This window comes from Nannospalax galili, unplaced genomic scaffold (genome assembly GCF_000622305.1).
Source record: "Nannospalax galili isolate Female #2095 unplaced genomic scaffold, S.galili_v1.0 scaffold443, whole genome shotgun sequence".
Classification (NCBI taxonomy): domain Eukaryota; kingdom Metazoa; phylum Chordata; class Mammalia; order Rodentia; family Spalacidae; genus Nannospalax; species Nannospalax galili.
Genome location: NW_008352479.1, coordinates 2914677 through 2930108, shown reverse-complemented (window position 1 = coordinate 2930108; position 15432 = coordinate 2914677). Strand labels below are relative to the sequence as shown.

At 55.4% G+C, this 15432-nt stretch overlaps 1 protein-coding gene across 5 annotated transcripts in view; it reads right to left on the bottom strand.

Moving 5' to 3' along the window:
- Positions 1–5957: 5957 nt before the first annotated feature.
- Positions 5958–15432, bottom strand: part of Zbtb47 (zinc finger and BTB domain containing 47) — a 10732-nt gene continuing 1257 nt past the window's right edge. The window contains exons 1-7 of one of the 5 annotated variants that reach the window (XM_029554264.1): positions 15114–15197; positions 13798–13942; positions 11010–12533; positions 9548–9695; positions 8505–8620; positions 7670–7814; positions 5958–7560 (exon numbers count right to left, since the gene is read on the bottom strand). In XM_029554264.1, coding sequence (XP_029410124.1) covers positions 7271–7560; positions 7670–7814; positions 8505–8620; positions 9548–9695; positions 11010–12452 — 2142 coding nt within the window. In that variant the 5' untranslated portion in view covers positions 12453–12533; positions 13798–13942; positions 15114–15197 and the 3' untranslated portion in view covers positions 5958–7270. Of the gene's footprint in view, positions 7561–7669; positions 7815–8504; positions 8621–9547; positions 9696–11009; positions 12534–13797; positions 13943–15113; positions 15198–15313; positions 15427–15432 lie in introns of those variants that run through there. The other 4 variants (XM_029554263.1, XM_017802311.2, XM_008849458.3 and 1 more) reach the window with 4 other exon arrangements.

The window sequence follows — 15432 nt, the reverse complement described above, 5'->3', positions numbered from 1 at the left end:
TTCTAAAGACCCAGATGAGATAATAACTAAAAATGGTTATATTTATCAGATGACCTAATGATATATTTTGGGTTTATGATGGATCCCACAGAGCTCACCCCTAACAGGCTTCACACTAGACTATTCCATATTTGTCTCATTCATCTATCAACATGGTAGTGGATGCTGACAGTTCAACAGTAAATGAATCAGTCATGAATACTGTTTCTACTGGGGGTAACATCATGAATGGAGTGCCACAAATACGTAGTTATATAGGACATGAGATGGTCAGAGAAAGAGGGAAGGGGTAGGGAAAGTCACAAGCAGAGGCCATAGCAATTTTAAATGGATCTGTCTCTGACTCTAATAGAAGAAGACCTGGGCCTGTTGGTTCCTGACCCTACCTAGCAACAAAGCAGTGCAGATAGGCTCATTCCTGTCACAAACAGAACCCACATGCCTCCACAATTCCAGGCACTGACCAGTGCAGGGAGATGCAGCAGGAGCCTCACCACCATATGGGAGGATAGGACTGTCTTCTTTCTACTCTGCAGAGGTCCCAAGACTGTCCTCTGTGGATACTGAGTGGGCTCCTCCTCACCTCCAACCAGACAAAGCCTTGGGAGTTACTGTTCTTCTCTTTTATCACCAACTTCCCTGACACTTTATATTTTACATTTTCAGACTGGGGATTTGTCTCAGTTGGTAGAGTGCTTGCTTAGCATGCACACAGCCTTGGGTTAGATCTCCAGTGATGCATAAAAACCAGTATGGTGCTGCATGCATGTAATCCCATGGGCAGATGGAAGACAGGAAAGTGCCTGGAAGCTGATAGGCCAGTTAGCCTGGCCTGTGAAGCAGCAAAACAAGAAGAGATCCTGCCTCAGTAAAAGGTGGAAGATGAGAACCCACACCCAAGGTTATCCTCTGACCTCTACACATATGCTGTGACATATGCATGCCAGTATACACACATGAATGTGTGCTCATGTGCACACACATTCACACACATACACCAGGATAATTTTTTTATTATTTTATGTGTATGAATGTATTGCCTGCATGTATGTGAGTACACCTGTGTCGTGCAATGCCATGGAGGTCAGAAGAGAACTTTGGATTCTCCTGGAACTGGAGTTAAGGACGGTTCATAGCTGCCATGTGGGTGCTGGGAATAGAACCCGCGTCCTCTGCAAGAGCAGTTAGTGCTTTTAACTGCTGAGCCATCTCTCCAACCCCAAGGATAATTTTTTAATTGCATTCATTTTAAAGTTTTTAATTTTGTGTATTTCATACAGAACGTCTTAATCTTTATACCTCCTTCCCCATTGGTCCCATACCCACCCCCTTCTGGAGTTCATACATTCTGTCATTTGTGTTAAGGCCTATCATGTCAAGTTAGTGTCCCCAGATGTCCCTCACTGCAAGTTCATCCACTGAGGTCTAGTCAGCCTAGCTAGAGTCCTTTCCTTTAAGAAGACCAGCTCTTCCTCATCCAGCAGTAATCAGCTGTCAATGATTCTTTGACTAAGATTTGGGCCTGCTGTCCATTTCTACAGTTCTGTGCTGGGTTTTTGTCTGCTTGAGTTTTCATGGGTCTTGTGCATGCTGACACCGTTGCTACAGGTTCATGTGAGAAGGGTCCCAGGAGCCTGTAGGACTCTCTTTCCATATGGTCCATGTGTCTCGTCCCTGGCTCTTACAATCTTTCTGCCTACCCTTCCGCAGTGGTCCCTAAGCCCTGGGTGGGCGGAGTTTAATATAGGAGTCCTGTCCAAGGACCCACACTCTGTAGATTATTCTCTATGTTTAGGCCATTTGTGACCTTTTGTGTTCCAGGCCCTGTGTTGCATGAGAGAGTTTCAGTGATGAGAACTGAAAGATGCATTAGTGTTCTCTTTATCCCTTGTTCTATGTTCTATGGACCTTAGGTGTAGCAGTTATATCATAAATGTGCCACTTAGGCTTGGAAAATTCACAGATAATCTCTGTGTATGACCAATTGTAGAACTCTGTAATAATCTCTGTCTGTTGAAAAAGTAGCTTCTTTGATGGGTGGTGACTGAGATACTTGTCTGTAAATTTAAGGTCCATATTTTACACATAGTAAGAAATTACATTTGTCTAGGGATATGACAGCCTTGGGACTTTCTCTAAGATCTATGACCTCGGGGCTGGAGAGATGGCTCAGCAGTTAAGAGCACTGACTACTCTTGCAGAGGACCCGGGTTCGATTCCCAGCACCCACATGGCTGCTACGAACCATCCTTAACTCCAGTTCCGGGGGAATCCGAATCCCTCTTCTGACCTCCACGGCACTGCATGACACGGGTGCACTCACATACATGCAGGCAATATACTCATACACATAAAATAAAATAAAAAAGATCTATGACCTCTCCAGCTATGTGTATTTGGCTAGGTTTACAGTACCACACATGAGTTTCCTCCCATTGAGTGGGCTTTAAGTCCAATCAGGTAGCTGTTGGGTTACCCCCAAGATAAGTGCCACTACTGCCGGGGGTGGTGGTCCACACCTTTAATCCCAGAACTTGGGAGGCAGTGGGTCTCCGTGAGTTCAAGGCCAGCCTGGTCTCCATAAGGAATCCAGGACAGCTGGGGCTACAGGGAGATCCTGTCTCAAAAATACCAAAAAACAAACAAAAAACAAAAGTGCCAGTACTACACCAACCTTGTTTGTTGTGCCAGTCATTGATGTGGTTTTTGGGCCTTGAAGCTGGGATTGGACCACTGATTGATGTTCTCCCTTACCAGTTTGCATAGTGCTCTCCTGTAATAGTATTCATTTGGAGATGGGGTCTCATTATATTGTATTATAAACTGGCCTCAAACTCCTGGGCTAAAGCAATCCTTCCTCAGTTCCCAGTTATCTGCTCTCAGCAAGGCAGACTGCCTGACAGCCTGGCCTTAGGAGACTCAAGGCCATGGTGCAGGAGAGAGCATGCTACCCCACTGGATTTCCAGAACTCTCCTTATTTCAGTGGCTCACCAGGGTTCCCTTTCCACACCTTGACATAGAGCCTAGCCATGGAATTGTAGATAATGACATAGAAACAGAGGGATATGTCACCTTTGAATGGCAGCACACTGCTCCTTCCCTGGCTCATCATTCTGGAGACCCAAGTCATATGGCTTTGCCACAGGTCAAAACAATGTCTTTTGGGGTCACCAATGCATCTCCCAGAGGCCTCCCAGGGCTATGGGTGTTATAACACTGAGGTGGGTGTGGCTTGTCACAGAAGCATGACCCAGCTTTACCTGACTTACCAGTCACAGCTAGAAAGCCATTATCGTGAAGGTGGGGGAAAGAAGTCTCCAGGGTACCACAAAGTCAGGTGAGTACTTTCTCCCCCCATTGATACTACCATGCCTCAGAGCTAAGCATGCACAGCAGTCCATAGCTGTCCCATACACAGGCTTTAGGACATGACGTGAGGCAGAGCCACTTGGGCCAGAAGAGCAAAACCTGTAGCCTGCAACTCCCAGCAGCTGCAACCAGAGGTCCTGTGAGAAATCATCTGCAATGTCTTGGAGGGTGAAAACAGGGAGTACTAGGCTGAAGGACAAAGGATACACAGAGGAGGAAGGGGGGTACACAGAATAGCCTCAGGAAGCCCAGGCCTGCCATAGCCTTGTTTTGAGAGTGTCTTTTGTTTGGCCATATTTTTTTATTTGTATTTTATGTGTATGAGTGTTTTCCCTATATGTATGTAGGTGTAGCAAGTGTATGCAATGCCCATAGAGGTCAGAAGAGGGCACTGGATCTCCTTGGAACTGGAGTTACAGACAGGTGTTAGCTGCAAAGTGGGTGCTGGGAACCAACCCCAGGTTCTCTGCAAGATCAGCCAATGCTCTTAACTGCTGAGCCATCTTTCCACCTGTTGCTTGGCTTTTTTGAGATAGGGTGTCAATTCTGTAGTCCAGGCTGACCTGGAACTCTCTATGTATGTATGTATGATCCTTGAACAGATCCTCTCTTGTCTGCCTCTCAAGTACTAGAATTACAGGCATGTTCTACCATATCTAGCTTCTGGGGATATCTTGAGTGCACCTCCATTTCTTTTGAGGAATCAGGGTTGTGCAGAGAGACAGCAGCCTCCCGCCCCCCACCCCCAGGAACCTGCATAGCCAACAGTCCTCCAGGCCTGTCTGAGGCACTCTGTTTACTGGGAGTAGTGTTTAGTAGCAGTGGAGATTCATCCACTCATGTCCCCAGGGCCTAGAATTCCATGAAACAGAGTATGAGTGGGAGAAAGTGCCTGTGAGATGCCCAATTCTCAGAGCCCCCCAGAGACTGAAGGGACCAAAGGAAGGACTAGAGCCTCCCCAGGGCTGAGCTGGCTACAGGAGAGGCTTGACCCTGCTGCCCCAGGCTCCTGTTAACTTCATGCCACATCTGCAAGGGACCCTGGATTCCCATGAGTACCTCCTTTGGTGCTGTGACCTCAGTAGCCCTAGTCCCTCTGTATCTGACCCAAATCCTAGGTGTAGCATGGGGTCCACTTCTGCTCTGGTCTCAGGTCTCAGCTCAGGCTCTAGGAAGCCTAGCCCATCCTTGAGGGAGAGAGAGGGTATCAATGAATGCTCAAAGTGCCCTACAGGGCTTATGTGCCAAGCTTGTTGGATCACTTGCTGCCCTTGCTCAGGGTGGAAGGATGTAAAGAAGAGGCTGGGCCAAGGGCTGGGAGTGGTACTGAGTTTATTTCCCCATCGCTTATCTCCCTCAAATGCCTATTGTACCCCACAACACACCCTGGGGCTGTGGAGTGTCATAAACAACCGGGCATCAAGAGGCCACACGCCTGGGCTTTCTGCAGCTACCCAGGCCCCTGTGAGGGAGGTGGAGGCTGTGGTCCCTGTACTTAGGGCCTGCCTTGCCTCCATGGAGATTCCCTACCAGCTGTCCCAAGACCAGAGTAGCCTGGATTGCTGCAAAGGAGGGGCAGGTCTAGGCTAGAGGTCCAGCCAGACAGGAGACCCAGGAGGTCTGCCCAGAGGTGACAGTTTCAAGGTCACTGTCCTTCAGGCCTGGGAAGTTGCCACCATGCCCCAGTTCCCTCACACCAACATTCAGGGGCTTGATAACTTAAGAAATAAAAATCGTAAAAGCTGGGGAGCCAAGAACCCTGATTCTGCCGGCATTTATTTTCCTGTTATTGCATCCGGCAGGTAAGGAGCTCCATCCACACGGGCCAGGGTGAAGAAAGCTTGTAGCACCAGGACATAGGGGCCTTGGGGAGAGAAAACGAGCTGCGCCCACTCAGAGCTGCAGCATCCATCCAGCCAGTGCCCAGGCCCCCTGTCTGACTTCTGGGGGGAGGCGGAGAGAATCAAGAAACCCCACTCCAGAGACATGTTTCATTCATTCCAGTTCCTGCCTGTTTTGGACTCCTGCTTGGTGAAATGTGGTCTAAAAGACCAGGGTCACTAGCCTTGTAGAGGCCAGCAGGTGACAAGGATCTAGCCCTATGGGAAGTCCCGGTGCAAGGAAGGGTTGGAGAACTGGTATGGCTCCTCCTATAGCCCCCTTGAGGAGGTCAGCCTTTTTGGGGGGAGGGTGGGGGTCTGATGTAAGCCAGCTCTGGAGAGCTGCCAGGCACTGGGGCCAGAGGTTAGAAGTAGCAAGAGGCAGGAAAGGGGGCCCTGAGGACATTGTGGAAGCCCAGAGATCAAGGGAGCCAGGGGAGGAAGAGCTACAGAGAAGCAGGAGCCTGAAAGGCAGGCCTGACCTACAGCCTTGGGCAGGAGAGCTGGAGCCACTGGTCAAATACGAATTCCTTTCTCAGACAGGGGCCTGCCTGTCTCCCCAGAAGACACAGGGGAGGTGGAGAGAGTGCTCGCAGCTTGACTTCCCAGGCTGAGAAAGGGTCTGTACACAAGGATGCTGTCCACTCAGTCCCTCCTAGCTCAGAGGACAGCTAAGTCAGGCGGTACCTTGAGCCTGCCCAGATCTGTATAGAATAAAGTGCTTCGTTTATTGATGATTAAAATATCCCCAGCCCTCTGTCCCAGCGCAGCGCCATGGGCCTCTGAGGTCAGAGGGCTTCAATACCCTCTGCCAGTCTCCTTGGGCACAGGCCTTTTCCCAGTGCAGCCATGCTGGGAAGGTGGTAGGGAAGGGGTATAAGGTGCGGAGTTTAACAAACAGAAGCATATAAACAGTGGGAGAGCGGAACTAGGGGACATAGCTTATGGAACCTTTCTCCCATTTAAACGCAGGAATAAGGACATTAAATGACAACAGAAAAGGACCACCTATTATTAGTGCCTGACTCCCAGGGGCAAGCATTGGGCACTGGCTAGGCTCCCAGCCCCTATAAGGACCTAAATATACTGGCTTCTCTCCCTGGCAGGACTATGGCACCCCAGCCAGTGCAGAGTCCTGGAGGGACCAAGAGCCAGCAAGGGGCAGGCAGTGGCTGGGCCTGGGAGATGAGGCCTCGTGCTGGCCTCAGGGGAACAGACATAGACCCACAAGTGTCCTGGTGGGGAGGTCCAGCCAAGAAGGCTAGTAAGGGACAGTGCCTTGTCCCCTACCCCACAGATAGCACCGTGAAACCCTGAACCACTTGCTCTGGGGTCTCAACCTCCAGGACCCTGGAAGCTGGGGCTGAGGAGTCAGCTTCTCTACCCACCCAGCACCCTGAGGTCCAACATCTTGGAGTAACTTCTCCATAATCTGGGGCTCTTCAAAAGCCTGGTGCAGGCTGGGGACCCCTGGACCTGCCTGGCAGGGATATTAGTAGGAAAACTCATGGGGGCCAGCCCCCACCAGCCCCACTCCTCACTATGCAGAGGGAGGTCTACAGTCTTCACATCCTGCCATTTCCCACCCAGCCATTCATGTATCAGGCCCTTTCTCCCTGTCCACAGCCCTTTGGGGTCCACAACTCTTCAACAGGGGTGCACCCAAATTCTCCCCCAAGCCCTCCTAGACTAGGGAGCAAGTTAAGAGCACAGGGAGGTTGGGATGCACAACTGAGGTTGACCCAGGCCCCGCCTGGCTCAAAGCCACACCTGCTGCCCTGTATCTGCTGCACTCAGCACCCATCACCTGGAGGGGTGCTGCTAACCAGTCCCTCTCTTTTCCTTTACTTCCAAAAATAAGGAGTAGCGCCTTCAAGAAGTGGCAAATGGGGGGCTGCCAGCCTGCACCCCACCACATAGTGAGGGGTGTGTCCTTAGGCCACCCCTGCAGGAACCAGGCTGCTGCCCAGGCCCAGTCTGTGTCCCTGTTGTTCCCGGCCAGGAGGGCCCCCACTGGGGGTCAGTTGGTGTCCAGTCTGGCACTGCCAGGAGCCACAGCAGGGAAGAGCGGAGCCTGGGGCGGCAGGTGTGCTGTGGGCAGGGCAGGGGTGGCAGGGTCGCCAGGTGGCGGGTGGCTGACACGGAAGCACTTCTCCTTGTGTGCCTTCAGCATGTTGGAGAAGCGGAAGCGCTGGCCACATACGTCGCACGGGTAGGGCTTCTCGCCTGTGTGCGTGCGCCGGTGCCGCTTCATGTTGGGCCGGCTGGTGAAGCTCTTCCCGCAGATCTCACAGATGTACGGCTTCTCCCCTGAGATCGGAGGGGCAGCAGGGGTCACGGGCAGCCTGAGCTCCCACCCTACCCAGGGTCACGGGACCGGGAGGTAAACGGAGGCCCAGGTGGAGAGGGGCATGCGCACCTGTGTGGGTCTTCATGTGTTCGTCGAAGTACTGCTTCATGTTGAAGTCCTTGCCGCACCACTGGCACATGAACTGCTTATGGCCGATGTGGATGCTCATGTGGGACCGCAGCTGATACTTGTATTGGAAGCGCTCATTGCAGTTCTATGGGAAAGAGTGAGGTTGCCGGGGCCCCTCCAGAGGGGCTAATCCAACCTCAAGCTCCCTGTGTGCTCATGAGTATGCTCATGTGTGTGCTGACATGTATGTGTGTAGGCCAGTGTTGGCTCAAGTGCCCTCCACCTTATTTCTTTTGGACAGGGTCTCTCACTGGCCTGGGACTCAGGGTTTAGGCTAGACTAGCTGGCCAGCAAGCTCCAGGGATCTGCCTGCTTCCACTTTCACAGCAGCGGGGTTACAAGCATGCATCACCATGACCAACTTTAAAAAATATTTTTTTTAAATATGGGTTCTGGGGATCAAACTCAGGTCCTTGTGCTTGCAAAGAAAGTGCTTTACTGACTGAACTGTCTCCCAGGCCTCCTCTGGTTTGTTTTTTAAGTCTTATGTAGTCCAGGCTGGCCTCAAACTTGCTATATGCCCAAGGCTGACCTTGAACTCCTGATCCTCCTGTCTCTGCTTCTCCAATGCTGGGATTACAGGCAAGTGCCACCAAGCTGGACTTGTAACTCCTCCCTGACCTTCCTGCCTACCTCTTGGCCTTCAGAGTTCCCTCCCTGAAGGTGGAGGTGTATGGAGGCATTAAGGGTGGGTGGAACTGCCAAAGCCAGGGCTCTTTCTGGGCTATGTACCCCAATTCCCTACCCTGTGGGTGTCCTGGCAGGCAGAGCTCACCTCACAGCGGAATGGCTTCTCCCCTGAGTGCTGCAGAGAGTGCACCTTGAGTGACATGCTGCGCTTGAACGACTTCCCACAGGTCTCGCAGGTGAAGGGCATGTCCTTGGTATGGGCTGTGGGAGGGCACTGGCCGTCACTTCTCAAAGGGACCTGCTTGAACTCTCCTCCCGCCCACCTCCAGACCTGCCCCCTGGCAGCCCTGAAACGTACCCTGTCCTAGGGACTGGTGGTGGTACTGAGCTCAAGGGCAAACCAAAGGTGAAGACCCCAGCCTTGGGTCCAGTGATACTGAGGGCCAACAGAAGGACTACTGTAGACAGCCCTTCCTCCTCCCCAAGCTCAGAGATCACCAGTCTGGTTACCCAGTTTGCTCCTGCCTAAGACCTAGACCCTCCATGTCCCAGCCAGTTCACACTCTCCAGTGGTGAAAAGGAAGGTCTGGACAGGGACCTGCTATCTACCTTGGTTATTCCTCCCTGGAGCTTAGAGCCCAGACTGGGCAACGAAGGGCAGCCACAGGACAGTGACACTCAGCTGGACCTAGCCAGAGGGTGTGCAGCCTTGCTAGGGACAGTAAGGTGGCCAGCACACACTTGGGGAGGCTTCCCTATTATGTCTAGCTGTGACCCCTGGGGGAGGCTACACTTAGAGAAGCCTGAGGCCCTGAGGGCCAGAAGGTGAGAAAGAATGAGAGGTCCAGAGATCATCACATAGAGGCAGGGCCTATGCCAGGCTATATGGCACCCTGTGTAATTTAGGAAAAGGTGCTCCTTTCCTTGGGTGGACACAACACCATGACAGGATACACAGCCTGGTCAGCAGTGTGCCAGCTGAATTCCCATCTGCCATCTTGTTGAGGTACTCTGGTGTACTGGGCAACCTGCCCATCTGTTCGCGGCAGGCCCGATCCCAGAGTCCATCTAGGTCACTGCAAACCTCCCAATCCTTCCCAGTCCCTTCCACCTGGATGCAGAGTCCTTTGCAGCACAGCTTGCAGCTGGCCCCATCCTCAGCCCACACCCATGCTGGCCCCGACTCACCAACCATGTGCTTGCGCACATGGGCCATGGTGTAGAACTTCTTCTCACAGATCTCGCAGGAGAACTTCTTCTCTGCATAGCCGTGCACGATCTTGTTGTGCTCATGCAGGGACCAGAGCTTCTTGAAGGCTTTGCCACAGGTCATGCACTATCGGGGAAGGCAAATAGGGGCTCTGGGTGGGACCTGGGACTGGCTGCGGCCCATCTACAGCCTCAATTTCCCCACCTAGAGAGTGCTGGTGAGGTTGGCTCTGACATTCCTAGAGCTGGGGTTGTAACTCCCTCCACACTTATCCACCCACCCAGCAGCTGGGCCCTTCTTCCGTGGGACACCTCTTCTGGGAATCCCCTCAGGTTCAGGCCTTCCCCAGGCTTTACCTGCTCCCATCAGGCCCTGCATGCTATGTCAGGTGTGGCCACTGTACAGGTTGATGGAGAGCTCACTTGACGTCATGGCACTGCTACATCCCCACACCCTGCTACGTGGAGGTCCTCAAGGGTGGGGGCTCTACATGCTGTCGGGGGTAGGGATAGGCAGTCCCCCTCAGGTAATGGAGGGTGGCAAAGATTGGGGGTGGCTCTCCCGGACCCCTCTTGCTCATGTAGTGGAACATCCCCAGAGGCTGGAGGCCAGGTTCAGGATGCCCAGGAGGAGGGAGTACACACTTCTCTACCTTGAGGCGGCTTGGGGTGCCACAGAAGAGCTGAAGGGAAGCCCAGGAGCAGACAACAGGAACAGGTGCTGAGAGGGGTGGGCAGGTCACCAGGATAACACTTGCCCCACAGGCATTGCAATTAGCAATTAATGCAGGCAATTAGCACCCACCTACCTATCCTCTTTCCCTTTTTCCTGGGCCAGAAAAGGTAAAAGCCACCTGGAAGAGACTGACTAGCCCCCTCTCTGAATGACTAGGCCAGCACAGGCAGATGCAGACTAGCCCAAGTTCTGGCAGCCAGCCCAACTTCCCCATGCACACTTCTTCCCAGATTTCTCATCCAGCCTGTATTCCCCAGACCCAGGGTGCCTAGCGTCATCAGGGTTGAATGCGGGGAGTTTCCTCCAGATGGGACTATCTACTGCATACATAGTGGCTCTGTGGGAAGTGGTGCCCCCTCCAGGCAAACCTCTGCTGCATATGCTTCCTTGTAGTTCATGACCTGTGCAAACAGCTTGGGAGGCCCTGCAGCCCTAGGGATCTGTTAAAACACTGACTCCCTTCCTCAGCAGTGGCTGTCCCTGTCTCTAGTTCAGATAACTACTCACTCATGTCCCTTCCCCCCATGTTGCCTTTTGTGCCCTGGCAAGGGTGCCACTCCAATCCTCTGCTTGTACTCTATGAACCAGAGCCCAGTACTCTCTCCCTCTCCCAGGAAGTTCCCCTTGATATTCTTCTGAGCTCTCCTCACCCTGAGAGCCTGGGCCTGGCCTAGCCCTGGGGACTGTCTGGGCAGCGAGGCCCACCTGAATGTTGCGCTCACAGTCTGTCTGCCGATGCAGCAACAGCTCGCTCTCCAGCAGAAAACGCTTCCCACACTGGCCACAGATCTGCATGCGGCTGTGGGTCACATTCATGTGCTTCTCCAGGTACCAGCGGTTGTTGAAGACCCGAGGGCACTTCTGGCATGGGTGGTGCTGTTTCTCCTCCAGCTTCACCTTGGCCCCTAGCCCATCAGGGGCCTGGGGTGCTGGAGCCGCTCCAGAGGCCTTGGGCCTCTTTCCACCTCGACGCCCTACCTCCTCAGGCTCAGGGGTGACTCGTTGCCGGGCGTTCTCCCCACGGGACCGTGTGGCCATGCGGCTGTGCAAAGGAGGGTCCACCTGGCTGCCCTGGTGCCCCCCAGGACCTGCAGGGCCCTGCCTGCCCTCAGCTTCACCTGTCTCTGAGCTCTCTGCATCCTGCTCACTGGGCCCATCCTCCTCATCCTCATCCTCCTGTTCGCTGGGTCCTTCCTCCTCATCTTCCTCCTCTCCCTGGCTACCTCCCTCTTCTTCTTCTTCCTCCTCCTCTTCTTCCTCCTCTCTGCCTCTACTCCCTCCTCCCTCCTCTTCCTCCTCTTCCTCTTCCTCCTCCTCCTCATCATCTGAGTGTCCCTGTAGCCCATCCTCCTGGCCTAGTACCATGGTGGCTGGACTGGCCCCAGATCCAGGCTTGCCCTCGGGCCCAGTGGACACATGCAGAGTCTGGTTGTTGAGGTTCACCTCCACAATGATCTGTGATTGCTCCTGGCGCCCATAGGTACCTGAGGCACCCAGTTCCGGCTCCAGCCCCTCTCCACCCTCCAGCTTGCACAGGCCACCAGGGACCCCTGCCTCCTCAGGTGCCCCTTCCTTCTCCTCCTTGAAGAGTGGCTGCACTTGCCCAGGGGTGGCAGGGCCTGCATCTTCAGCAGTCCCTGCCCCATCCTCCACACGCACAGAGTAGGGGTCAGGGCCCTCACGGGCATAGATCTTGGGCAGGCCCGGAGCATCTGCCTCCTGCTTGATGTCGCAGTAGTAGGGCGCTGCAGGTACTGGGGCACAGCTGGTGGCTGGCTGGGCCAGGGCCACGGGGCCCGGGGGTGCCAAGGAGCGGGCATCCAGCAGCTCCTGGCAGGAGGCAGCAATGTCAGCCATCTGCAGGAGGGAGGCGGCACTGAGGACCTCGTGCACGTTGGTCGCGTTCACCAGTAGCTTGGACGTATAGATGAAGTTGAGGATCTGCTGCAGGCCTCCGGGTGCCAGCGCCTCGAGGGAGAGCTCGACGCGCTGCAGCTGCTTGTTCTGTGTGAAGAGCGAGTGGAAGAACTGGCTGTAGGCAGCCAGCACGCCCTTGTGTGCAGGAAACACGCTGCGCTGGGGCACCAGGACCAGGTCCACGTCACACAGGTCTGGCTGGAAGAGGCGCTGCTCATTCAGGCGGCCCATCAAGCAGGCAAAGTGCAGGGCCACGTCCTCCACCAGCGAGAACTCTGCCGCCGGGGAGTCGGTTGTCTTTTCAACCAGCAACTGTGGGGTCAGGATACAGGAAAGGTGAGTGCCAGTCACTGCCCACCCTTGCAGCCTGCCTTCCCAAGTGGAAGTCATTTCCTGACCATCCATCAGATGCCAACTGGAGAGAAGGGCTGCAAAGTGTCCTCTGACCAGTGGCTGAAGGCCAGACTCGGGGCTGGGTGGTCACTCCGGGCCTCCTTCGCCTCTTTCTCTATGCATGTATAGAACAAGTTACACTGGGAAGGGAAGGGACAGGGGCTGTATGGATCACCCACCCAGGTTGGTGGGGAATTTGGGGTTTCTTGGGATGTGGGGCTGTCTTCGAGTCCCAAACACAGGAGGATCAGAGGTCACTCCAGGATCCTTACTCACTATGGCTCTGCTTAGCTTCCATCTGTTCCTGTGTGTCCTGAGCCCTGGGGGATCCCTCCCACCCCACTAATAGAAACAAGCTCATCCTTTCCAAGTCCCCGAGGAGTGGAAGCCACCCTGGCCCTGCTGCAGTGCCCAGGCTGTATCTGGGGGCTCGTCTCTTGGATAGTAGCTGGGAAAGGCCCCTGTGCCCAGGCCCTAAGGGCTGTGAAAGACCCCAGGGTGAAGGCATCCAGGCTCAGCCTGCCACTCCTCTCACCCTGCCCTGTTGGAGGAGGCCCCTCTGCCCTGACTACAGCAGCTCCATGTGCCCAGGGTTGGGGGGAGGAGAAGATGAGCCACATTCTGTTTACTTACTGTGTTCCTAGCAAGAGACCAGGGACCAGAAACCCCAGGATGTGCCTATCTTGAACACTGCACCTCCTAGAGAACCCTGGGGACCTTAGAGGCCACCAGATCAGACTGCCAGGCCTTCAAGCACATTCAGAACCCATGAAGGGCCCAGAACAGGGTCTTGCTCAGCTAGCTGGCTCCGTCACAGCAGACTCCCAGAAGGTAGGTGGCACAGACAAACCTGTCCTGTCCTTCTGCACAAGGCCTAGGAGACAGTGGCCAGCTTTGGGTGCTCCTCAGACCCAGCCTAGCTGGATAAGAGCTCCGCACATCTGAGTGCTGACTTATTCCAGGGCCACAAGCCCAGCACCTCTTCCTCTGAGGCCCAAGGATGAACTGTGCCCCCTCGTCAGAACCTTCTTCTCCAAGCAGCAGTGAGTAGGCCAGACTGGCAGGACTGCTGGGGTCATCTGAGGGAGAAGCTGTTCCTGGCTGGGAGTGAGCCCTACGGAGCCACCTGCTCCCAGCCTACCTGGTCTTTGCCCTCCCAGCCAGTAGCCTAGGGTGTACCCACTCTGTGCTTCACCTTCCTTGAGTTCTCTGCACCACTCAGGAGTCTGTCCCAGGGCTGCTGGCCAGTAGAGCTGGGACGTGGCACTGAGCTCCGCCCTTCTCCTTCTTCTGACTCACTCTGATTCACCCCCTGGGACCAATTCCTGCTGCAGAGATGGAGAAACTGAGGCCCAGAGAGGCAGTGTTGCCCTCCCTCTGGCTGTGCTCAGCCATTTCCTCCTTCTGGCTGGGACACTCCAAGTGGTCAGATGCCTTAGTGACTTCTGAAGTGGGGGATGGAGGGAGGCATGGATGGACTGGGAACCATCCCAGCATCCAGACAGGGCCACCACACCTTCTGTGACCGCCTCCTCCCTGGCTTGCACCTGCAGCTCACCGTTGTCCACACAATGGAGGGGCTTGACCGCAGGAGGGAAAGGCCTGCATAGGAATTGTCTGTGGGGTAACCCACCTCAGACCACAGGGCTGGGCCCCCCACTCTTCCATTATGGTGCCCTCCAGGTTCCACATACTTGGGAAGGGCCGCCTGAACCCTACTGGAACCTGTGCATTCTTAAACTCTATCCCAGTCTGCTCAGGGATGCTGCCAGCTGGGTGCCAGGGCCCAGCTGTGTGCCCACCAGCTGTGCGGCCTCCCTTCACTTGGTCATGCTAGCTGCAGCTCCCCTCATCCAAAAGAAACACCTGTTGGGGCTACCTGGTGTAATCTGGGGCAGTCATACACCCCCTACTTCCAGGCCACCAGGTCATCCCTGGGCAATGGTAGGGGAGCCCAGGCCCAGCAGGAGTAAAGGCTCCTGACCTCTGGACGCCTCCTGTAGTGAAGGGGTGTCCTCTCTTTCCCTGAGAAATAGATTCAGAGAAGGCTTGAGACCGGCCCAAGGTCACACAGGCGTTTCCACTCCTGCGTGAATATGGGAGACCCCCGCCCTCGGCGCGCAAGCCATTCCTATCTCCAGGCTGGGTGGCTGCAGCGCCCACGTGGCCCAAGGCCCGGGCGGGAATCCGATTCCCCCTTCCCCCCCCATCACCCAGCCCCAGGGCGGCGCCACCCAGGAGCAAAGAAGTGCTCCCCTCCCCTAGCGTCCAGCAATCTCGGCCTCCCGCGCCTGCGCCCCCACCCCAGGAATTTCACCCCCAAGCCGCGCCACATCGCCGCACTCCCGGCCTGCGAGGACCCAGCAGATGGGGTCTGGGACCCCGGGGGAGGGGCCGGGTCTCTCCAGCCGGTGCACCTAATCCCGAGGGCCTTGCGCTCCGAAGGGCAGCTCTGGCAGGTGGGCGGATAAGCGGGGGGACAGGCAGGGCCCTGCGTACCATCGTGCCGCGGCGCTGGGGGCTCACAGGGCCCCGCAGGATCGCGCTGCCCCGGGCGGCCGAGCCCCGGCCGCTCCATGAAGCCGGGGGAGGGGCCGGGTCTCTCCAGCCGGTGCACCTAATCCCGAGGGCCTTGCGCTCCGAAGGGCAGCTCTGGCAGGTGGGCGGATAAGCGGGGGGACAGGCAGGGCCCTGCGTACCATCGTGCCGCGGCGCTGGGGGCTCACAGGGCCCCGCAGGATCGCGCTGCCCCGGGCGGCCGAGCCCCGGCCGCTCCATGAAGCGCAGCGCTGGGGGCGGCCCCCGCGCAGGGCCCCGC